This window comes from Hoplias malabaricus, chromosome 3, assembly GCF_029633855.1.
Source record: "Hoplias malabaricus isolate fHopMal1 chromosome 3, fHopMal1.hap1, whole genome shotgun sequence".
In the NCBI taxonomy this organism is placed as follows: domain Eukaryota; kingdom Metazoa; phylum Chordata; class Actinopteri; order Characiformes; family Erythrinidae; genus Hoplias; species Hoplias malabaricus.
The window spans coordinates 39,627,410-39,653,250 of NC_089802.1; the positions used below are offsets into that span (position 1 = coordinate 39,627,410).

The 25,841-nt window shown below is 36.5% G+C and overlaps 4 protein-coding genes and 1 pseudogene across 4 annotated transcripts; all 5 read left to right on the plus strand.

Annotated features, from left to right (window-relative positions):
• The first annotated feature begins 935 nt into the window (after positions 1 to 935).
• LOC136691441 (odorant receptor 131-2-like) lies at positions 936 to 1,868 on the plus strand. The gene has a single exon (XM_066664001.1). It carries the CDS (start codon positions 936 to 938, stop codon positions 1,866 to 1,868), a length of 933 nt encoding a protein of 310 aa, XP_066520098.1.
• Positions 1,869 to 6,475: 4,607 nt separating this feature from the next.
• LOC136691442 (odorant receptor 131-2-like) lies at positions 6,476 to 7,408 on the plus strand. Its single transcript, XM_066664003.1, has one exon. The coding sequence runs from the start codon at positions 6,476 to 6,478 to the stop codon at positions 7,406 to 7,408; it is 933 nt and encodes a 310-aa protein (XP_066520100.1).
• A 7,118-nt stretch (positions 7,409 to 14,526) lies between these two features.
• On the plus strand, positions 14,527 to 15,998 carry LOC136691443 (odorant receptor 131-2-like). Its single transcript, XM_066664004.1, has 2 exons — positions 14,527 to 15,384; positions 15,858 to 15,998. The coding sequence occupies exons 1-2, from the start codon at positions 14,527 to 14,529 to the stop codon at positions 15,996 to 15,998; spliced, it is 999 nt and encodes a 332-aa protein (XP_066520101.1).
• Positions 15,999 to 20,209: 4,211 nt separating this feature from the next.
• On the plus strand, positions 20,210 to 21,133 carry LOC136691444 (odorant receptor 131-2-like). Its single transcript, XM_066664005.1, has one exon. The coding sequence runs from the start codon at positions 20,210 to 20,212 to the stop codon at positions 21,131 to 21,133; it is 924 nt and encodes a 307-aa protein (XP_066520102.1).
• A 2,466-nt stretch (positions 21,134 to 23,599) lies between these two features.
• LOC136691445 (odorant receptor 131-2-like) lies at positions 23,600 to 24,521 on the plus strand (annotated as a pseudogene).
• The last annotated feature ends 1,320 nt before the right edge of the window (positions 24,522 to 25,841 follow it).

Consider the following 25,841-nt stretch of genomic DNA (forward strand, 5'->3'; position numbering starts at 1 on the left):
TGCGATTGTTTAAAATACAATACCATTTCTTAGTTTCATATTGATTTTGTAGTATTGTTTTTGTTTTTGTTTTTGTTTTTGTTTACATTTTGAAAGTCCCAACATTTCTGGAAAAGAAGATTGTACATGTACACGCCTCTGTATTCCCTTGAAGATATTCATTATAAGACAGCACAGAGCTGAACAAATTAAGTGGTTTCTCCCCAGCAGCTGAAGAAATGTATATCATCTGGTGTTGAAAACAAGATTTGATTCATGGCTATTCACTGAAAGGTATAAATATTAATTCCGAATACTGATCTCTCACTGACTTCTAAAGATACATTTAAACATTTTTACTGCAATGTTTGATTATGTGTTAGATTCAGGCTTCAATTAATCTGTATATATATTTAATGTTATAACTATCCATTATATTGAAATAAAAGTTTATATAAAAATAGAAATTTTAAAATAAATTCACTGTTTACTGGACTTAGTATAGATAATAGTATTTATTTTTACATAAATATTTTTGGCTTTTTAAAATATTTTCAATCATTTAAGCCACTCTTGATTATGTATGAATTTGTACTATTTTTTATCTATTGTAGATTCATTGTTGTTATTTCTTCTGTTACCTTTCTTTTGTACTTGTTTGGATTTTCTTTATTGTGAAGCATATTAAGCTGCTCTTGAGTATAGAACTTTTAGCATGATTATGTATGTAAAAGAATCTGTTCTGATTTAATTCTGAGGCTTTCTATTTTTAAATTGTTTAATACTTTTTAAAGTCATGTCAAGAATTTATACTGACGTGAAAGAATGTTGAGTTTGAATGGTTTCTAATGGAGGATTTCTTAATATTTTTTTTATGTGTTTTGCATATTAAAAAAATATATTTAGGTAGAGATCCTAAAGCCCTCTTTTCATCACTGCCCAAGTGGAACGAGGGAATGAATACGACGATAGATCAGAATTGGATACGAGACAATTACCAAGAGGCTTTGGCCAAAAATATAATTGTCATTGTCCTTGCTCTGATCATTATTGGCATTAATGGGATGCTGGTGGTCACTTACTTTCAAATCCCTATGTTCCACAGTGACCCAAGATACATTTTATACATCAGTCTTGTGATCAATGACATTCTGACGATTAGCATTTTAGTGATTATGTTTGTCCTGACATATGCAATGCCAAATGTAAATGTCTCCTTTTGCTGTGTGCTGTTGTCATTGGGTTCTACCACTGGAATTATCACCCCCATGATTTTGGCTGGAATGGCAATAGAGCGTTATATTGCTGTGTGTAAACCACTGCATCACTCTCAGATCTGTACAGTAAATAGAACATATGTCCTTATCACTGTGATTTGGGTTTTTTCATCTATTCCTGCATTAATTGACATAATTGTAGTAATTGCATTGCAGCCCATTTCTTTCTTTTACTCCCTCACCTACTGCCAGGCTATTGTTGTCTACCCTTCTGTGTATTACACACAGAAGACCACTGCTACACAGACACTATTCTTGTCCATTGTTTGGATAACTCTGTTTTATACATACTTCAGAGTTCTTTGTACCGCCAAAATAGCCTTGCATGGCCATCACCTAAGCTCAGCTAAAAAGGCTCGCAACACAATCCTGTTACACGGTGGTCAGTTACTACTCTGCATGCTCTCATATGTCACTCCTGTTCTGGTCAGCGTTCTCATTCCCCTCTTTCCAGCTCATCGAACTAAAATCACTTTTGTCAATTACCTGCTTACTTGCATTTTCCCTCGACTCCTAAGTCCTCTGATCTATGGACTTAGAGACCAGAAGTTTGGCAAATACATCAAACGCAACTTTTCCTGTGGAGTGGTAATTGTAAAAGTTACTCCATAGTGTATAGCTTGATTAGTGGATAGAGATGCAGTGATCAGCCATAATATTATAACCACCCCCTTGTTTCTACAATCATGGTCCATTCTCAGGTCCCCTGACCACACAGAAGCAATTATTTGGTTGTTGTACATACTTTGTTTGCCCTCTTCACCCTGTTCTTCAGGGTGTCTTCCTTTTTTGTGCCTAATGATTCAAGGTAGGCTTTAAATCAACCATGACACTGATCAGGATAAAATAAAGGTACAGAATATAAACGAATGAATTAATGAATGAGTAATTGCAGAATCTGCTATGACCAACAGTGTGTAATTATATTTTTTTATTCTGAAGACTGAGGCTGGTAAAAATTAATGCTTAAATGTAAAATAAATAATCAATGTCGATAAATATAGTGGAATTATATGTATAGTATTGATATACATATTGATATGTGACACTTTATAGTTTGTATGTATGGCAATCTTACTGGAAGGAAATATTATAATATTTATATTATAATGTCTTGGTGTATGTGTGATCATTTTTATTTACAATGCTATGGCTAACACCTATCTTTAAAAGTGTAGTCAGCTGTCCAAAGTCACCTAAATGGCCTATTCCAGTGGTCCTTATGATTTTTTTGGTTACATAGCATTAAGAAACTTGTTCATATACTGCATATCTAAAACAATAAACATTGCCAGTTTTGTAACAGGGCTGTATTTGTACTGTATATGTAAAAAAATCTGCATTAGAGCAACACAAGGTAAAATAGGTGTTTATGATTCTGGGCTCTCCCTACAGGTTCAAATATGTAATTAAATGGAGAGGGAGGTAGGCATAGAGGGAGCTATGCCGGGAATGTACTCATTCCCGGCATAGCCTCAAGAAGGTACATATTGCAGTTTCTTGCTTATACTGGTGTAGCAATGACAGAGGCTCTATCCTGCCCATTACAGATCTATGTAAAATCCAAATTATATTGGACTAACATCATCCCTCGACTCCTGAGTCCTCTGACCTATGGACTTTGAGACCAGAAATTTGTTAAACACATCAAATGCTACTTTTCCTGTGGTCTGGTTGTTGTTAAGATTGCACAGTAATGTACAGATTGAACAGTTTATTGTTTATGGTGGATAAAGCTACAGTACCAAGACAGGTTCACATTGAATATTATATCTTTGCTGTCTAAGTCCATCTTAACATCATGAAATAAAAGAAAAAAAAAATCCACACTTCATAGTAATAATAGTAATAATGATAATAGTAAGGTAAGTTTATATAGGGCCTTTCACATGGCCAAAAACACTTTACATGGTCAAAATATGCTCTTACATTATAAATATTCTAAAAATATTCTGAAGTCGCAACTGATTAACGACTTTAAGTGTAATGAAATGGAAAAATGATACAACACAATGGGAAAATATTTGAACCTTTTTCAATTAAATAAATGTTCAAGATAATTAACAAATCACAGATTCATTGTTTTTATTGCTTTTTGTTATTTGATTTTTGTGTGCACACAAACTGGATGAGAGGGTTTTTTGGCTGCACACTCCTCATGGGCATTGCAGGTTAGCACAAGTGATGAGCAATGGAAAAAATCAACTGAGGCAGCTGAGAAAACCTCAAGATGGTTCTGAATTAAAAGGCTGAGTACTGGCAGCATGGATTAAAGAACAATAAATTTTGTAGATATTTACAAATTAAGCACGTTTTTACTTAAAATATGACACTAACAACAGCTAACACTAACTCACAAATTGAAAGGGCTCTGTCTTTACAAATGTTAAAGAACTCCATTAGTTTTTTCTACAAAGCCCTAGTTACCAATTTCCCTTTTACCTACCAGGCTACCATAGATCATGTGATTTTACTTGGTAGGCTGGAAAAACTAGTAGGAATCAAATGACCTGCCCTCTCTTGATTCAGATCCTATTTCTTTGACCATTATCAATTTGTTTATCTGAATAATAAATCCTCACATCATACTTTGGTTAAATATGGTGTTCTGCAAGGGTCAATGCTTCATCCTCTATTATTCACATTCTATATGCTGCCACTGGGTACAGTAATTCATAAGCATGGTATTCAATCCCACTTCTTTATTGCTGACACACAACTGTATATATCAGCCAAACATTATGACGTTGCTTGTCTACATATAATAAGACCGTCTGACAGACTTTAAAGACGGATTGATACAAAATTTTCTCATATTAAATTCTGATATATATGAGGTCTTGTGACTAGGTACAGATACTTGAAATGCTGTTATAAATACTAATAGATCAACAGTAATACCCAGTACCTTCATTAAAACGCAGGGGTTGCTTTTCATTTCTGTGTCACATCTGCCACTCATATATGCAATACAGTCAAAACCACCTTCTTCCACATACGAAATATTGCCAAAATTTAGCATATCTTGTCCTTAAAAGATGCAGAAAAAATAGCCAATATGTTTATAAATTCACTGCTAGATTACTGCAATATGATCCTGGCAGGCAGCACGTGCAAAGTGCTACATAAGCTTCAGTTGTTTCAAAATGCAGCAGCCAAAGTGCTTTAAAAAAATGTGAGCATATAACACCAGTTCTCTTGTCCCTACACTTGCTATCAGTACATTTTTTATTGACTATAAAATACTCCTATTGGCCTATAAATCTCTAAATGGTTTAGGCCCATAGTTTCTTAATGAACTTCTCATACCCTATCACCCCTCATGTACAATTCATTCCAAGGACGCTGGTCTACTCACTGCAGGAAGAAATGCCTTTTCTCACAAAGCTCCTTAAGTCTGGAATAGCAGTCCTGTTACTGTTCAGGGCTGAGACACACACTCTTTTGAAACTTTTCACACAGGCTTTTGGTTAATTAATCTTCTCTACTAGTCTCATAGCTGGAATTAAATACTATCACTTCTTTGTATCACTTGATCTCTCCTGCATATCTGTTTTTTATATGTTGTTTTGCCTGGCCCCTGAAAGCTTCTTGCAGGGTAATTCTTCCCCTGCTCTTCTTGATAAGCAGTTACAGATAATGAATGAATGAATAATTAACATTGTCCGGATGTCAGCGTGTTGCTCCAATCCCTGTATATATCATTCAGAATTAACGGTGCATTCACAGATCTGCAAGGCACCCATGGCTTGTGCATTGTTTAAGTCCAATAATATCATTAATGTTTTGTGCTTATAGATGATGGTCCCTATCTTCTTTTGTCTGGAGAAAGTGGCACACTTGATTTCAAAATAGAATTTCAGATTAAGATTTTTTTTTGGACTATATGTGCCTTAAATGGCCTCAGGCCCAAAGAAAGTGACAGCATTTCTGGATCCTTTTTATATATGGTTTTATCTTTGCATTTTTAAATTTTAACTGATACTGGTTTTGGGCCTTGCCCCATGCACATGGAGATTTCTCCAGATTCTCTGAATCTTTTAATGATATTATGTAACAGATGAATATATCCCCAGGTTCTTTACTGCTTTGTAGAGTGAAATGTTAATCTTGAACTGCTGCACTCTTTGACCATGCTGTCTTTGTGCTGATTCCTTCCCAACTTTTTTGGAACATGTTTCTTGTATTAAATACAAAATTGTGATTGTTTAAAATACAATACAATTTCTTAGTTTCATATTGATTTTGTAGTGTTTTAATTTAAAAATAAAATGTACATTATTTGTATTGCATTTTGGTTTTGTTTACATTTTGAAAGTCCCAACATTTCTGGAAAAGAAGATTGTACATGTACACGCCTCTGTATTCCCTTGAAGATATTCATTATAAAACTGCACAGAGCTGAACAAATTAAGTGGTTTCTCACCAGCAGCTGAAGAAATGTATATCATCTGGTGTTGAAACCATGATTTGATTCATGGCTATTCACTGAAAGGTATAAATATTAATTCCGAATACTGATCTCTCACTGACTTCTAAAGATACATTTAAACATATTTACTGCAATGTTTGATTATGTGTTAGATTCAGGCTTCAATTAATCTGTATAGATTTTTAATGTTTTAACTATCCGTTAAAAAAACATATTCCTCCCAAATGGTAACTGTATAGGAAGTATAAAAATAGAACATTTTAAATATATGCACTGTTTACTGGACTTCTCAAGAAATGTATAAAAGGCAGTGTAACAATCAACTAATATTAGCTTAATTAAGCTTTTCATTTAATATTATAATAGTATTTATTTTTACATAAATATTTTTGGCTTTTTAAAATATTTTCAATCATTTAAGCCACTCTTGATTATGTATGAATTTGTACTAGTTTTTATTTATTGTAGATTCGTTGTTATTTCTTCTGTTACCTTTCTTTTGTACTTGTTTGGATTTTTTTATTGTGAAGCATATTAAGCTGCTTTTAGCAATATTATGCATGTAAAAAATCTGTTCTGATTGAATTCTGAGGCTTTCTATTTATAAATTGTTTAATACTTTTTAAAGTTATGTCAATAATTTATACTGACGTGAAAGAAGGTTGAGTTTGTATGGTTTCTAATGGAGGATTTCTTAATATTTTTTATGTGTTTTGCATATTAAAAAATATATTTAGGTAGAGATCCTAAAGCCCTCTTTTTATCACTGCCCAAGTGGAATGAGGGAATGAATACGACGATAGATCAGAATTGGATACGAGACAATTACCAAGAGGCTTTGGCCAAAAATATAATTGTCATTGTCCTTGCTCTGATCATTATTGGCATTAATGGGATGCTGGTGGTCACTTACTTTCAAATCCCTATGTTCCACAGTGACCCAAAATACATTTTATACATCAGCCTTGTGATCAATGACATTCTGACGATTTGCATTTCAGCTATTATGTTTGTCCTGACATATGCAATGCCAAATGTAAATGTCTCCTTTTGCTGTGTGCTGTTGTCATTGGGTTCTACCACTGGAATTATCACCCCCATGATTTTGGCTGGAATGGCAATAGAGCGTTATATTGCTGTGTGTAAACCACTCCATCACTCTCAGATCTGCACAGTAAATAGAACATATGTCCTTATCACTGTGATTTGGGTTTTTTCATCTATTCCTGCATTAATTGACATAATTGTAGTAATTGCATTGCAGCCCATTTCTTTCTTTTACTCCCTCACCTACTGCCAGACTATTGTTGTCTACCCTTCAAAGTATTACACACAGAAGGCCATTGCTACACAGACGTTGTTCTTTTCCATTGTGTGGATAACTCTGTTTTATACATACTTCAGAGTTCTTTGTACCGCCAAAATAGCCTCGCATGGCCATCACCAAAGCTCAGCTAAAAAGGCCCGCAACACAATCCTGTTACACGGTGGTCAGTTACTACTCTGCATGCTCTCATATGTTACTCCTGTTCTGGTCAGCGTTCTCATTCCCCTCTTTCCAGCTCATCGAACTAAAATCACTTTTGTCAATTACCTGCTTACTTGCCTTTTTCCTCGACTCCTGAGCCCTCTAATCTATGGACTTCGAGACCAGAAGTTTGGCAAATACATCAAACGCAACTTTTCCTGTGGACTGGTAATTCTAAAAGTTACTCCATAGTGTATAGCTTGATTAGTGGATATAGTGGATGCAGTGATCAGCTGTAATATTATAACCACCCACTTGTTTCTACAATCATGGTCCATTCTCAGGTCCCCTGACCACACAGAAGCAATTATTTGGTTGCTGTACATACTTTGTTTGCCCTCTTCACCCTGTTCTTCAGGGTGTCTTACTTTTTTTGTGCCTAATGATTCAAGGTAGGCTTTAAATTCACCTAAATGGCCTATTCATGTGGTCCTTATGATTTTTTTGGTTACATAGCATTAAGAAACTTGCTCATACACTGCATATCTAAAACAATAAACTTTGCCAGTTTAGCAAACAGGGGCTGTATTTATACTGGATATTTAAAAAAAAATCTGCATTAGAGCAACACCAGGTAAAAATAGGTGTTTATGATTCTGGGCTCCCCTTACAGGTTCAATGTGTAATTAAATGGAGAGGGAGGTAGGCATGGAGGGAGCTATGCCGGGAATGTTGCTTCCTGCCCACCTCAAGAAAGTACATATTGCAGTTTCTTGCTTATACTGGTATAGCAATGACAGAGGCTCTATCCTGCCCATTACAAATCTATGTAAAATCCCAATGATATTGATATGTAATTTTTGTTAATTTTGTTATTTGTAAGTTTAATTTTACCTAGTGTTGTTTACATATAAAGAAACTGATCAATATATGGTTTCCAATAAGGTATTATACATTTACATTTACATTTATGCATTTGGCAGACGCTTTTATCCAAAGTGACTTACAAAAGAGGATCTAACATTCGAACTACAGCACAAATTATACAAAATACCTTACATTGAGTGCAATATGCCAGGAAGTAATAAGTGGATTAAAGAAAGACATTCCGTGCAAAAGATACTCTCGGAAGAGCTGGGTTTTCAATGATTTCTTGAATGCGGAGAGGGTTTCTGTAGCTCTGATAGTGCTTGGAAGCTCATTCCACCAGCATGGTACCAGAGATGAGAATAGCCTCAACTGACCTGTTGGTCGTGTTAGTTGGCGCTCCTTTGAGGAACGGAGAGGGCGGGCGCTAACGTATGGTTTTAAGAGTCTATTGAGGTAGATGGGAGCAGAACCAGTGAACACTCTGAAGGCCATCATTAGTGATTTAAATTTGATGCGAGCAGCTAAGGGTAGCCATTGCAGCTCAACTAATAGAAGACATGTGCTCTTTTTGGTTGGTTGAAGACCAGGCGTGCTGCAGCATTCTGGATCATCTGTAGCGGTCTCACAGCACAGGCCGGAAGACCTGTCAGGAGGGCGTAGTGTAGGCGTAGTGTATACTGATACACTACATCAGAAAACATTTTATGGGTACTGACATTTTGCAGGGTACTGGCAAATAAGTCTTGTAAGGCAAGAATGAAGATGATTGAATGTACCTAAGACACAAACCACTATTAAGGCTCTATTAAGAAAAGGACAGCATAGTCTATGTGAGAGTAGTTGGAAAAGGAAAAATGTGTGGACACAAAACACACATCATTAATGAAATGTAGAACCCCATTTCCAAAATTGTTTTTGAATTTCATCCAAAGGCTCAGGCTCAATGTGCAATTTGTGGATCCTGTTTATATATGGTTCCTTCTTTGCATTTTAAAGTTTTAACTTTTGTGGAGGTAGAGACTCACAGACAGTGGTTTTGGGAAATATTTCATAGCCCATGCAGTATTTTCCCCAACACTTACTATTTTACTATTTGACTGTGCAGTCTTTCACAGCGTGGTGTTCTTTTATGATGCAGTGACCAGTAATCCTGACTATCTTTATAGGGCAACAAGGCCCAAAAGGAGTATTAGCTGACTGAAGCAAAGTCTTTCAGAAGGAAGGGGTTCACAACTCTAAAAAAATTGCATGGGTTTTTCAAAACAAATAAAAGTATTCCAAAAAATGAACATAATGATCTATGTATGGTAGATTGTTTAAATCTAAGTTTTATTTTGTAAGGAAATGTCATGGTGCTCTTCTGTGTGGTGGATATTTTTAATGACCTTAGTATCACTTTTAATAAATTTTCAAAACATTTCCTTACTTAAGTGAAATACCCCTCTCATCCCAACTAAAATCTCACATACTGCAGTTATAGTTAAACTACTAGGTCAAAAATAAACCATTTTATGTTCAATTGTACTTCTGCTTATTTTAAATATTATGTGTCATATAAATCCTAACTTGAATTTAAATACAGGAATGCAGCACTGAAAACATATATAAAACATTAAGCATAAATATTTCTGGATTGGACAAACAGCACAGAAGTGAGAAAATTAATCTCTATGTATTCTCTGTGTATATGGAAAAATATAAAAAAAAAAGAAACTGTGGAAAGAAACAGCCCTTGTACCTTTTATTTCAGTATGGAAGTATCTTGGTATGTCTGAGATGAGGACTGATTGTGCTGAATGTCATGTTATTATCATCTTGGTTTGGCTACTGTCTTGAGCCCCACAAGGGAAGAGCAAGTCATGGTACCAGACCTTCAAACAGAGTATATAATAGGAGTGTCACAAGTGCTGGAGTCTTTGCTGGAGACAACATCTAAAGGTTATATTCTTGTAGTACACTTTTCAGTCTTTAACTCTAGACTGTACTTGTTTTATGAGAGAATGAACTCAAGCCGGGATCCTTTTGAAGATGCTTTTATAAAGAACTTTATTGCTGTTGGGCTTGGTGTCATTATAACTTACATCAATGGGATTTTTGTGTTTGCTTTTTTTAAACATTTAGTTTTCTACAATGACTCAAGATACATTCTGTACATTCACCTTGTCATCAATGATATAATCATGCTCTTTCTTTCAGTGTTTATGCAGGTTCTGAGTTACATTGTACCTCTTTTGAATGCCACTGTCTGCAGTTTTTTCCTCTTGTTTATTGCCACAACTTCAGAAAACTCTCCTCTGAATCTTGCTGGAATGGCCTTGGAACGCTACATTGCTATTTGCAAACCACTGCATCACACCCAGCTGTGTTCACTGAAGAGGACCTACATCCTCATCGGCCTGATCTGGGTTTTGACCTTTGTTCCTGCACTTACTGATATCTTCATTGTCTTGGTGAATGAACCCATCAGTATTTTCTCAACATTGATAATCTGCTACACTAAGAGTCTCTATGGATCCAATCAGCATCTCGTTAGAGCCATCTTTATCAAGACCCTTTATTTATCATGTGTTTGGTTGACACTGGTCTTTACTTACATCAAAGTTTTTCAAGCATCTAAAGCTGCAACATCTGATCAGGTTTCTGCCAGAAAAGCCCGGAATACTATTTTGCTTCATGGCCTACAGCTTATTCTCTGCATGCTGGCTTATGTTTCTCCATTTGTAAATTATAATTTCTTAGTTTGGTTCCCATTACACAGAAGCACAATATTGTTCAGTAGCTATCTACTGTCTAATGTTTTTCCAAGGCTACTTAGTCCTCTTATATATGGTGTCCGGGATAAAAAAATGTTTAGATATGTCAGAATGTATTTAACATGTATTTGGTTCAGTACAACAGTTAATCCACATGCTAGTGGATATTTGTCTAAATGTAATTTTAAAAGACCAGGTCATAGAATCTTAATACAGAGGCAAAGTGTGATGATTTGCACCTTGAGAACAACTGCTGACATAAAGATGCAAGTCTAGCTACTGCCATTACACTATAATTATATCAGATATAGTCTGTGGATAAAAGAGTTATTGCTCATAAATTTTATATATATATAGAGTTTCACACAGATATTTAACAACAGAATGTATATACATAACTGTTTTTATACATGAAATGGTTATACATGATTGCCAGAGTAAACATTTATTTTGTAACAGACCCATAATGATGACTATTCTAAAATTTGTGGACAAAGCATTATTGAGTAGATAATCTCTCTCTCTATCTTTCTCTCTGAGAAATTTCATTGTATTTTGAAAGATATATGCCAATTTAGAATTTAGTAACAGGAGTATATTTCAAAAAGCTGGGATGGAGCAAAAAAAAGACTGGTCAAGTTTTGTAATGCTACAAATTAAATAAGGTTATTTGGCAATAGGTCAGTGACATGACTGAGGTTTTTATTTTTTTTTTAATAGGGGGGGGGGGTCTTCTTAGAAGGAAAACAGTGCAACTATTCAAGAATAAAATTTCTGAACTTAATATCTTCTTCTCCCCGTGTCTGCGTGGGTTTCCTCCGGGTGCTCCGGTTTCCTCCCACAGTCCAAAAACACACGTTGCAGGTGGATTGGTGACTCGAAAGTGTCCGTAGGTGTGAGTGAATGTGTGTGTGTCTGTGTTGCCCTGTGAAGGACTGGCGTCCCCTCCAGGGTGTATTCCCGCCTTGCGCCCAATGATTCCAGGTAGGCTCTGGACCCCCCCGCGACCCTAAATTGGATAAGCGGTTACAGATAATGGATGGATGGAATATCTTTTTCTTTCATGATCCAGAGCACATTTCAATGTGTGACCCTATGTGCACCTTTGTTGGTGATAGCAAAAAATGGTAATTATACAATTGTAAATTTGGAAATGTTGGAAAGATTTCCACTCTGTTCTGCATGTGTGTATATTTTGAAATGTGTTCTCTGTTAGACTGGCTTCAAGTAGGAGCTGTCTGTTTTGTGAACAGTTGTTTTTGAAAGTGGTGGAACTGGTGTTGCCTGAGGTTGTACTTAAAAACCCAAGAATAAGAAAATCTTATGTGTAACCAATAGGTAGTCTGGGGAATGTATGGCGTTAGCTATAAAAGATATTGGACTGATTTCCAGGTGGTGCTTTTGGGAATCTGCATGCTTTGGATTGTTCTTCATTGATGATACTGGCATTAACAGAGTGTATAAAAAAAAAAAAAAAATCTTTTTCTGTACATTCCTACTCCCAGAGCGATCAGTTAATAGCTGCACCTCAGGCACTACACCAATCAAACATGATGAAACACATTTTCACTATTCTTTCAAATGTCAGTGAATAAAATCTTGTACCATCCATATTCTTTCCTGCCCAGTAATTAGTGCTGGGAGATAAAATTATATTGATATGTTTTGTGATACATTTTTGCTCGATAACGATGATGAGCTTTGCGTTGAGCTCGGTAAATCTTTATGTCTATTCCAGCCAGCTGCACGCTATCAGGTGTGTATACTCATACTATTATGGTAAACGAACAGGCAACGACATCAACGGGAGAACGTAAACAACAATAATAGGTTTAAAACCTAAATAAATAGGTTTGTTATATATATATATATATATATATATATATATATATATATATAATATGTTATAGTCTCCTGTTCACTCTGTGTTTTGAGGTGTATTGGCAACCCCCCAATAGAACACAAGCACAGAAGTTTTCCCTTGCATGCAGGGAGAACCTGCTGGGTTTTTCTTCACTCAAAGTGTATTTTCCTCCCCAGAACTGTTTTCCCATTTGAGAGAGCAGTGTTTGTTGCTTCATGTGGTTTTCCTCACACAATATTTTGTCTGTGAATTTTTAATTGGATCCGTCGCCATAGATCAGGCTGCCTCTCTTAAATAAACACTCTCAAGAGCTGAACGTATTCCGCCTTGCACTTAGTGATTCTGGGTCAGCTCTGGACCCACTGCGTCCATGAACTGGATAAGCGGTTAAAGGCAATAAATGAAGGAATGTGCGAAATTGAAAATGTTTAAGGGTGTATTCCTGCCTTGCGCCCAATGATTCCAGGTAGGCTCTGGACCCCTACGACCCTGAACTGGATAAGCGGTTACAGATAATGAATGAATTAATAAATTTAGCAGTCTTCATTGCCTTCTGTAAGTGTGGAACCATGTCCATCTAGACAGTGATACAGGACAAGGTGTTCTCTATGATACTCCTATAGAAGCAGTTGAGGATGTGTGTGTTTGTGTTTTCATGCCTGTCTCCTTCAGTCTCCGAGTGGTTGTTTAGACACATTCAGGCATTTATTTCAGTTTTCATAAAGCAGTGGTCTATTATGATTTCATTAACAGTTCCCTTTTTTTTGTCTTAGCCGTGGTGAATTGCATGCAGTATATGAACCTAACTGAGAATCAGTGGTCAAGTTGGTTCTAGCAGAAAATCTATGTCTTTGGGATATTGTCACTGTCCAGTTAAAAACATGAATCTCCATTGTTGTGGATTTTTAGTTTACTAAATCAATTGAACACAGCAGCTGTCCTTCTCATCATGTGAAATTTTCATGAAGAATGGACCAATCAAAATGCTCCAAAATTACTTGAAATTAAGTTGTTGCTTTTTTTGACACAGAGTTCAGTTGGTAGTTAAGAAATGTTTGTTTTTTTCCTGTAAAGTTATTATTCTGGGAGATAAATGTTTTTCATTGAACAACAACAATATGTTAATGTACATAAATACTCATGCCGCTTGCTTTTGTTTTGTGTTATGTAGCACAGACTATTCCTTAAGCCCAAACATTGTGGAGGAGTAGAACTGTTTTTTATAGTGATGGAGCCTCATCCAGTACATTTGTAGGAGTTTGTGATCTAGAACTACATAATCTCCCAACATCAGTACCTAATGTATGCTGTTCTTGCTGCATGAAATAAATCTACACAGCAATGTTCTACTTCATCAAGTGTCAGTCTTTGCAGGAGAGTAGACACTGTTTGTTAATGTAGCAAAGGGCTGCAATAAACTCTCTCTGTTATTGCATTGTTTACTTGTTTACTCATATCAAAACATAGCAGCATTACAAATTTTACTGAAGTTTCTAGATACGCTTGAGGAGTATGTTGATCTTAAGGTAATTTTCATCTCATTTTGGGTGCTTTTGTAAGTGACACAAGGGAAATCCAGGCTAAAAAAAAGCACCAAAACAAGATATAAAAGTAGCAGACGTGTCTGTTGGTCTTCATAGAAGCAAATGTGTTAATGTTTAATCCATTCTATGTTGTCACTGTCCAGTTAAAAACATGTATCTAAAAAATAACTTTACAGGAGATGGAAAAAGCCTTCTTTACTTTTAGTGGAAGTCAAAGGGACACTGAACATTTTAAATTATACAGTGATGATATGCAATTATTCAGTGATGATATGCAAGGCACATTTTTTACTATAAATATTTACCCTGAATTTTATTAATTTTATATTTCCAGTGATCATGAACTCAAGTCAGGATACACCTGAAGATGCTTTTATGAAGAACTTTATTGTAGTTGGGCTTGGAGTCTCTATCACATACATCAATGTGATTTTTGTGTTTGCATTTTTTAAGCGCTCAGTTTTCTACACTGACCCAAGATACATTTTGTACATTCACCTTGTCATCAATGATATAATCATGCTCTTCCTTACAGTTTCTCTGTATGTTTTGAGCTATGCTATACATTTTATGAATTCCACAGTCTGTAGTTTTCTGCTTCTGTTTGCTTCAACAACTTCAGGAAACTCTCCTCTGAATCTTGCTGGAATGGCTATAGAACGCTACACTGCCATCTGCAAACCACTGCATCACACTCAGCTGTGTTCAGTGAACAGGACCTACATCCTAACCGGCCTGATCTGGCTTCTGAATGTTCTTCCTTCACTTGCTGATATCTTCATTCTCTTGGTGAATGAACCCATTTGTATTTTCTCAAAATCAATAATTTGCTACATGAAGAATGTTTATGGCTCAAATCAGCATTTCATTAGATCCATCTGTGTCACTGCTCTTTATTCACTGTGTGTTTGGATGACATTAGTCTTTACTTACGTCAAAGTCCTTCAGGCTGCTAATGCTGCAACATCTGATCAGGTTTCTGCCAGAAAGGCTCAGAAGACTATTTTGCTCCATGGCCTGCAGCTTTTCCTCTGCTTGCTCACCTATGTTACTCCACATATAGACTATTTTTTCTTGATATTGTTTCCTAAATATAGAACTGTGTTTATGTATTTAAATTTTATACTGTCTAATATTCTTCCAAGGCTTCTCAGTTCTCTTATATATGGAGTCCGGAATCCCAATTTGTTTAGATATGTCAGAGTATATATAGAATGTGGTTTGTTCAATAAAAAAAAATAAATTTATCAGCTAACTAACATTAATTTAAAAGTAATTTTACAATGCCAAGGAATCTTTGTGCAGAGAATACTTGATCATTTGCACTTTGATACGATATGTTTGAAATATTGCAAGTTATATGTAATATTTGTCATAGTTTCTCAGCAGATTAATTCCAGAAAAGAAAAAAAAAACTTCTGGCACAACAAGTATGGTACATGGAGATCTGTGTGCAGAACATTGTTTAGTCAAATTTAAAAATGACAGAATTTTCACATTATTACTTCACACCATTTAAGATGTTGTTTTGATAGAGATGGCACACGGCTGAATTATGGAGCTGTTACTGCTTATGAGAAGGTTGAATTTATATATTTATGAGTGAATTATGGTCAATGCACAGCATAAAAAGAAGTTGTGCCTCTGCAGTTATCTTATCTGTGGCAAAGACATCCCCAGTTTTTGCTGTTGCTCCTGTCCTTCATACATTGCTGATGCTAGAGAAGGGCTCAGTGTGTAGAGGTAAAACTGACAAAGTCAACAGTTTTTATATTGACTTCAACCCTTCTACCATCATCTACTCTCACTGACGCCCAAATGGAAAAATTACCAGTGTCTGATTTTACAGTGTTACATAAGGTTTCTTGAAACCCTTCAAAGATTACATTTAGCATCTGACCTCCTCTTATCTCTCACCTCTTAGTTTTGGGCCCAGTAATTAGACATGATCTACTCTTTGACATTGGTGGCTGTTTTATAATGGGGAGGTTTGTGCTGACTGAAAGGTGATGCTTCCAATGCTTCCATCTTACCTTACCATATTTTCTCCTAAAGAAGACAATGGGCAGAGTTATTTTATGATATTTTAAAAATGGAAGCTCTCAGACTGCAAAGAGAGGGTGAAAGAGCTGATGCCAAAAAATTAACTAATTGAGTTTGTTTTGTTTTCGGTATTGCTTACTGTATGTGAATGAATTACCAACTTACACCTGAATTACAACTTTACACGTCTGCTATCTATTTTCAATGAACCCCAAATCCATACTTTTCCCATGCTCATAATTTCTGAATTTAGCCTCTGTCATTGCCCCAGTCACGTCCACTGCTCTTTGTGGGGCATGTGCACCAATGATATTCATCTCAACTTTCCAGCTTTAGACACTCACTTTGTCAGACAAAATTCAATTGTCTTCAATTGCAATATAATCCTTGCATAAATTTATTTGAGAATACCTACATGTCTCTTTTCAGCCACACCACTGTAGAAAAACTGAAGCACTCTTCCAGTGCTGCTGGCTTTACTATAACCTACAGTCATGTGTCCTAGTCATTTTTGACATTGGCTAAAATGAAAATAACCTGCTTTTACATGCTGCCTTCTTGCCTGCTTTTACATTACGAACTGCAAGGACAAAGGTAGGTGCAGAAGATGTGCTATATGGGTTGAAATAAATTAACTAAAGGATGTCAAAAAAACTAAAGTACTCTATCCTTGGAGGGAGAACTACTGTGAAAGAATGTTGCCATCTGCTCAGGAAACTGCTCCATCAAGCTGTCTCCTTCCAAGGGGAGGAAGTATACTTTGGAGGGGTTTCTGGCTTTGTAGGATGTTTGGAACATAGCAGCATGATCTGACATCAGATTCAGACAGCAAAGAAAGAGAAGAGGGATAAAATCTACATGCTGTTTTCCTAGATTTAGCAAATGAATTTGACTCAGTGCCACATACACTCATGTGAAAGCCTTTGAATTTTTACAGGTGCCAGAAGAGGTTACTAGGCTTATTAAAGCATATTTTGAGGACATTCATGTTTCTTTTTGAACAGGGGAATTTGTTACATCATGGCAGCTGTTAGAAATAATTATAATGGCTGGATGTAGGTATCACTATTAGCATTTACAATGGCAATGGAGTTAGTAATCAGGGCCTCTAAGTGAGTCATGGGAGGGAAGAATTGCATGATGGTACTCGGCTTCCCCCAATCAGGGCTTACATGGATGACACGATTACCCTGACATACCCTGCCTTGCACATGGCAGTTGCTAGGGAAGTTGAATGATAATCTAAGGTTGGCTAGGCTGAAAGTTAAACAGAGCAAGTCTAGAAGTCTGTCGCTTGTTAAAGGAAAACTTGTACAGGAACATATTTGGATGGAAGTAGAAATTATTCATACAGTACTGGAGAGACCAGTGAAGAGTTTAGGTAGATGGTATAGTGTAGCACTAAATGATACAAACCATGTTGTGGGAATAAAGGTTGAATTGGTGAATGCTATTAATAGCGTTGATACATCATGTCTGCCGGGGAAGTTGAAACTGTGGTGTCTGCAGTTTGGCTTACTGCCTCATAAATAGATGGCCATTGACAATTCATGACGTTTCACTCGTTGAAGTTGAGAGGATGGAAAGGGTTTTGAACAAGGCTATACGGAAGTGGCTAGGGGTGCCACAGTGTTTAACTAAAGTGGCATGATATAGGAGAGAGGTATTGGAGCTACCACTCACAAGTTTAGTTGAGGAATTAAAATGTGTAAAGGTGAGTGAGTAAGGCAACATAACCAGAGAGAAGGCAAATAATGATTAGATTTATTTGTGATCAGGAAGAGGAGGCACGGTGTGCAACAGCAGCATCATGGGCAAAACAAAGCGAGTGGCTTTGCTGGGAGAATCTAGAGAAGGGGAAGATTTCTTGGCAAGAATTGGGGGCAATGAAGTCAAGCCATATTAAGTTTTTTGCTTGGAGCAACTTATGATGTCCACAAAATCTTGGACAGTGGGTAGGTGAAGACCATAGTTGCAGATTATGTACAGGGATTGTTGCAGAGTTTGTTGCAGGGGAGGTATACATGGAGACATAATCAGGTGCTAAGGCTTTTAGCATGTGTGTTGGACAGCAAATGCTTAGAGGTAAATGCATTAATGAGTGGTTGTTGTAATGAAGTGATTTGTGTGTTAGGGGGAATGTATTGAAGCATGTACACAGGCTATAAATATTGGTAGATGCACTGTACAACTGGTGCTGTTGTGGTAGTTGTTGTGATGTAGCATGTAAAGATCACATGGAATGGAGCCTACATTAATGGTGCCTGTGGGGCTAAGTACAGCCTTAGTCCCCAGGGAGGCCAGTGTGGAGTTAGGCTTGTTGATGGTTTAGGGTAAGGTAGGACTGTACAACTAGCTTGGAGTGGGATGGGTCTAGGACGACTTCACTGTTGAGCCTTCTGGAGGTGTCATGGGCTTAATATGGTGAAACACTGACAAGGAGGGGTGCCTACCCTTGTGAAGAGATAGTGATGTAGTTGGTGGTTTGGGTACTCATGTGATGGGATCAATGGTTAACCATAGATGTTAAGGGTTTCTGGTTGCTGATTGGATCATAAACAGATACAGCATTCTTAGAATGTAGCTATAGGATTGGAACAATAGAAATTATGTGGCTGCCAGTAGAAAGAGAGTGGGGTGGGCCCTATGTAAAGCGCTAATGGGTTGGCATAGGATATTTTACATCTTATATTATGTATTAGCATAATTAGCTCTATGAGAGACTACAGAGAGAGTGAAATGGCCCAAAACACATAGAAGGTGCTGTGTCAAGAATAACCATCTTTAGCTTCCTTGCAGTTTTGTGCAGGGCTAACTTCAATCAACGTGCAGTAGTGTGCAAATGTGTTAGACCCTTAAAATAATAATTGTTTAAAATAGTTCTAAATAGTAGTGGTGCTTATAATTATATATAATTATGAATACAAAATAGGATATTCTTTTCTAAAAGTATGTGTTGTGAGGTAGTGTTTCCAGATGATTTTCTTGATTGTATGAATTTACCCTTTTAGTCTAATGAATTATCATCATCATCATCATCATTTTCTTTTCCGCTTCTCCATCTAATGAATTATAATAACCTCAAATAAAACTGCACTGCCACAAGGAGAGATGTTTACACAGAGAATATCACGCTTACTGTAATAACATTTTTTGATTATATATTTTATTTGAGTACATAATTTCTTACTGCTCAGACAATAGTTTCTTAAATCTCATTTTCTGAGGTACCTTAAAACTTTTGTACAGTACAATGTAACTCAACTTTAAGACGGGAAAATCTAATGCCTCGTTATACTTCCCCATAAGTGAGCAAAAATATACATAAAATGAAACTAAAAAGTCCAAATATGTGCACTTCCTCAGTCAGAGCGCTTCCTCATAAGGCGGTTATTTGAAATTCATGGGCAGGGATTATGGTAATTGCATGTTAATTGCTAACAAACCTGCACACCCACCCAATTTGCAAACATGTGGTATTAACTAGCATACACACGTAGTACTAAAAAATCTGGTGTTTACGCAGTATTCATAAATCTGGCAAAAAGTTTTTGGGAATGTCTATTTCTTTGTATATTATGCACAATTTGCTCGTGTTTTTTTATAAAGGTTTCATGAATGAGGCCCATTAAATGGAATTTTAAGGAATAGCATGAACTGGAATATAAAGTCCTTGTATATGTCCTTGTGGCTCTGTGTGAACATTTATTTGTATTCTTTTGTTGAGGAGTGTTTGCGTTGCTGTTTGGCTGCTGTTGTAAGCACCACAAGGGGAAAGAAAAGCACTACAATAGCCTTCAACACACTATAAAAGTAGGAGATTCACAAGTGCAGGAGACAGCATCTAGAGATGATTACCTTGAAGTAAGCCTTACAATCCTTTCGCACTTCCGTACTTTCTACCTTTCCGTACTATTGGAAAAGCTAGTTACAAGTTGAAAGTATCCTTAATAATAGAAAGTACTTGGTTAATTAGAGAATGAATTCAAGTCGAGATACTTTTGAAGATGCATTTATGAAGAACTTTATTGCAGTTGGGCTTGGTGTAATTATAACTTACATCAATGGGATATTTGTGGTTACCTTTTTCAAACACCCAGTTTTCTACACTGACTCGAGATATATTCTGTACATTCATCTTGTCATCAATGATATAACCATGCTCTTCCTTTCAGTGTTTATGCAGGTTCTGAGTTACACTGTACCTCTTTTGAATGTCACTGTCTGTAGTGTTCTGCTTCTGTTTGCCTCAACAACTTCAGAAAACTCTCCTCTGAATCTTGCTGGAATGGCTATAGAACGCTACATTGCCATCTGCAAACCACTGCATCACCCTCTGATGTGTTCAGTGAACAGGACCTACATCCTCATCGGCCTGATCTGGTTTCTGAACTTTGTTCCTGCACTTACTGATATCATTATTCTCTTGGTGAATGGACCTCTCAGTATTTTCTCAACCTCTGTTATTTGCTACAGCAAGAATCTTTATGGCTCAAATCAACATCTCATGAGATCCATCTTTGTTGAGTCAATTTATTTATCATGTGTTTTCGTGACATTAATCTGTACTTATATCAAAGTTCTTCAAGCTGCTAAAGCTGCAACATCTGATCAGGTTTCTGCCAGAAAAGCTCAGAAAACTATTTTGCTCCATGGCCTGCAGCTCCTCCTATGCATGCTTGCCTATGTTGCTCCATTTGTTAATTATTTTTTCTTGTCATTATTTCCTAAAAACCGGACCACCGTTTTGTTCACTACCTATCTACTGTCGAATATTCTTCCAAGACTACTCAGTCCTCTTATATATGGACTCCGGGATCACAAAATGTTCAGATATGTCAAAAGATATTTAACTTGCAGCCTGTTTTCCTCAAAGATTGAAATAAATATGACTAAGTCATAAAATGTTTCCAAGTACTGACATTTCATGAGTTAAAACAAGCTGTGTGTTTAAGCTGAGGTTTTAGATGAAACCAGAAATGTTCACAGTGGAAATGACAAACAATGACTCTTCAATATAAGACCTCCTGGTACTACTGATGTACAGGTGATGTTTAAAATCAGATATTTCACCATCTGTAAAATGCATTCACTATATGACTAAAAACATGATACTCCTGAATCTGCATGCATGGACACCTTGTGTTTTATTTAGCTTCAACTGCCAGGAAATTTTCTAAAAACATGACAACATTTTTTAAACCTTACACTCTATTCTGTTGAAACACCATAATTTAGGATGTATATATGAATATACACTGAAGGATTTGCCTAATATTTGGTATCCAAAATGTTAATGTTGCTGCGTCTCTTTAATTTTGCGACTTAGCTATTGAATTCAAACTAATTATAATTATACAACAGCCAGCATGAAGTATTTAATTAAAATTCAAGGATTGGTGTGTGGGACATGAGGTGTGTGCAAACCTACACAATTATTGCTGGCCTTCTGTAGATATTATTTAGACATTATTTTGATTTTGATTTTGATTTTTTAACATAAATCATCTTCTAGTATATGAATAACCCCACATACACATGTTAACATTTTTTCATTCTTTAACTGGTACAAGGATGTGTTTACCCAACATGATCACAATAATTGTTATTAGATGTTGTGAATTGTTATAAATGTTTACCAGAATGGAGCCAATTATTATTGCAGGAGGTTGTGATAAACATTAGCATTCACTTTGCCATTTAGGTGTATAAGAGCCCAGAGTTCTGTTGAATGTGTTCCACAAAAGCATTCTGCCTCCTCCACCAAACTATAATGACCTGAAAATGCTTGTTTCGGTTTTTCCCTAGTTTGTCTGATTAGACTTAATTAAATTTGCTATCTCTGTTGATAGATTCCAACTGGTCCCATATGTTCCCATTGCCTCATTGTCTAAATAACTTGAGAACAAGACTAACAGGATGGGACACAGCTTTCTGCAGCTGAATAAATTTAAAACACAGATAATTATTTTTGGGAACTGCAATTATAGGCACAGATTAGCTGTGTATCTGGATCTGAGACCCCTTAAACCTACATAACTAGCTCATAAACTTGGTGTACTAAGGGGCTCAGATCTCAGCTTTAGTGTCATGTTAAACCAGTTACCAGATCAGCATATTGTCACCTTAAGGAAATCAATCAGATTAGAGAGTATCTAGAGTAGACCTCATTCTCATTATCATTCATTATCTGTAACTGCTTGTCCAATTCAGGGTCGCGGGTGTCCAGAGCCTACCTGGAATCATTGGGCGCAAGGCAGGAATCCACCCTGGAAGTGGCACCAGTCCTTCAGAGGGCATCATAGGCACACACACACATTCACTCACGCACTCGGACACTTTTGAGTCGCCAATACACCTACCAACGTGTGTTTTTGGACTGTGGGAGGAAACTGGAGCACCCGGAGGAAACCCACGCGGACACGGGGAGAACACAGACAGACAGTCACCGGAGTGGGAATCGAACCCACAACCTCCAGGTCCCTGGAGCTGTGTGACTTCGACACTACCTGCTGCGCCACCATGCCACCAAGACCTCATCCACATATATATTTTAAACAGGATTGATTACTATAATGGTCTCATCATCATCATCATTTTCTTCTCCGCTTCTCCATTTCAGGGTCGCGGTTATAATGGTCTCTATTATATTATATCCCAAAAAAGGCAATTAATTGGTTTCAGCTTCATATTGCAGCTGACAGTTCTCATTAGGAGCATCATTCATTCTGCATGTGATAAAACAGCATGGTTTCATAGAAAATATGTGCTTTACTGGTCTGCCTGCACTCCAGACATGAGGAGAAGACTCTTTGCAAAACATGTCTCTCTCTCAACCATTTGAGTTGAAGACATTAAATTCATATATATTTGTTATATTTGGAAAACATTTGGAACACATTTTATTTTCTAAATCATTTAAAGATGATTTCCCTTCAAATTATGTGGAAATTTCATAAGGAATGAACCTTAGAACAACAGTGATGCAATTTTGCAAATCTTGGTGTACTGCTCTCTGGATAAATACATGTAAAAAATATTTAAAAAATTATATGGTACATTAAGTACACTATCTTGTCTCCATAATAAATTTTGGTACCCTAAGTACCAGAAGTGTTTGTGCTAAATGTCAAGTTATGATTTTTGTTTGGCTGCTTTCTTCAGCACCATAGGGGAAAAGCAAGGCACAATTACAGAGCCTTAAACACAGTGTAAAGCGTGAGCTTCACAAGTGCTGAAGACCACATCGACAGGTTATTCCCTTTTTTTACGGTCCTCTCTCTAATACAGTTTTCGACAAAAGGATTAGAAATTTCTAAAGTTTGTAAAGAAATAACCTAAAGACTAGAAATATTTGATTAATGAGAGAATGAACTCAAGCCGGGATTCTTTTGAAGATGCTTTTATGAAAAAATTTTGTTGCAGTTGGACTAGGCATCATCATAACATACATCAATGGGATTTTTGTATTTGCCTTTTTTAGGCATCCAGTTTTCTGTGTTGAATCAAGATACATTCTGTATGTTCATCTTGTCATCAATGACATAAACATGCTCTTCCTTTCTGTGACTCTGCATGTCCTGTCTTATAGTGTACCTCTTTTGAATGTTGCAGTCTGTAGTGTTCTGTTTCTGTTTGCTTCAACAACTTCAGGAAACTCTCCTCTGAATCTTGCTGGAATGGCTGTAGAGCGGTACATTGCAATCTGCAAACCATTGCATCACCCTCAGCTGTGTTCAGTGAACAGGACCTACATCCTCATCGGCCTGATCTGGTTTCTGAACTTTGTTCCTGCACTTGCTGATATCTATATCTTGTTGGTAAATCGACCCATCCATTTTTTCTCATCGTCAATTCTATGCTACCATGATAGTGTTTATGGATCAAATCAGCATGTCATGAGAACCATTTTTGTTAATGCTCTTTATTTATCGTGTGTTTGGATGAAACTGGTCTTTACTCATGTCAAAGTTCTTCAGGCGGCTAAAGCTGCAACATCTGATAAATTTTCTGCCAAAAAAGCTCGGAACACTATTTTGCTTCATGGCCTGCAGCCCCTTCTCTGCATGCTTGTCTATATTTCTCAATTTGTAAACAGTTTTTTCTTGGCATTGTTTCCTAAATATCGGAGCTCAATTTTGTTCAGTAACTATCTAACGTGTAATATTTTTCCAAGGTTACTCAGTCCTCTTATATATGTCAGGGATCAAAAAATGTTCAGATGTGTCAGAATGCATTTAACATGCAGCCTCTACTTCTCAAAGATTGAATCAAGCATACCTAAGCCTTAAATCTTGATTTCAAGGTTAAGCCAAAGTTTATTGCCATTTAGTTTAGCAAGAAATTTAGAGCACACATATATTTACAATTGTCATCATATACACACACACACACATATATATATATATATATATATATATATATATATATATATATATATATATATATATATATATATATATGTGTGTGTGTGTGTGTGTGTGTGTGTGTGTGTGTTTGAAAATGCTTGAAAGCGGGCAGGGTGAGCATAGCTCTGTCCTAGAGGAGTATTCTGAACAACACCCAGTCCAGGATCAGTGACCAATGGGAATTCAAGTTGAATGCCTTCTTCTAAGACCCACACATATCAAAGGGTTACAAAAGTCAGAGGCAAAATGAGATTCAAGAAACAAAGTCCTTACTGGAAAAAAAAAAAAAAAACCCAAAAAATGAAATCAACGACTGGCAAAATGCAGATGAAAATAAGTAGCAGGTAGTGTCGCAGTCACACAGCTCCAGGGGCCTGGAGGTTGTGGGTTCGATTCCCACTCCGGGTGACTGTCTGTGAGGAGTTGGTGTGTTCTCCCCGTGTCCGCGTGGGTTTCCTCTGGGTGCTCCGATTTCCTCCCACAGTCCAAAAACACACTTTGCAGGTGGATTGGCGACTCGAAAGTGTCCGTAGGTATGAGTGTGTGAGTGAATGTGTGTATGTCTGTGTTGCCCTGTGAAGGACTGGCGTCCCCTCCAGGGTGTATTCCTGCCTTGCGCCCAATGATTCCAGGTAGGCTCTGGACCCCCCGCGACCCTAAATTGGATAAGCGGTTACAGATAATGGAGGGATGGATTCTAAAAGTTTTGCTTGCAGATTTATTTTTGTTTTTGTAGATCTTTGACACAAAATTCAATTCATAGAAGTGTCACTGTTTTGTGGATTACACTGTGAGCCACTCGCTGTGGTTTTGGTTTGTACCATATCTAAGCTTTGTAAATGACTGGATTGCAATATTTAAGTAATGCTACAACATGCAAACGGATAACCTGTTCCTAATACTGCATTTGTTTTCTGCATTTGTACACCAAAAATGTATTGTATCCCTGAATTGGGGTTCTGATCTGTTCTAATTAGTTAAAGTTATAGTAAATAAGAGAGGAGTCTGATAATAGGGCATGCTACTCTGAACAGCTGTATGAATATGAGCTCAGGTTATATATATATATATATATATATATATATATATATATATATATATATATATATATATATATATATATATATATATATATATAAGAAAGTACAAAAATAAATATTCTTTGGACCCAAAGATCCAAAGAAAATAATTATCAAGTAAATA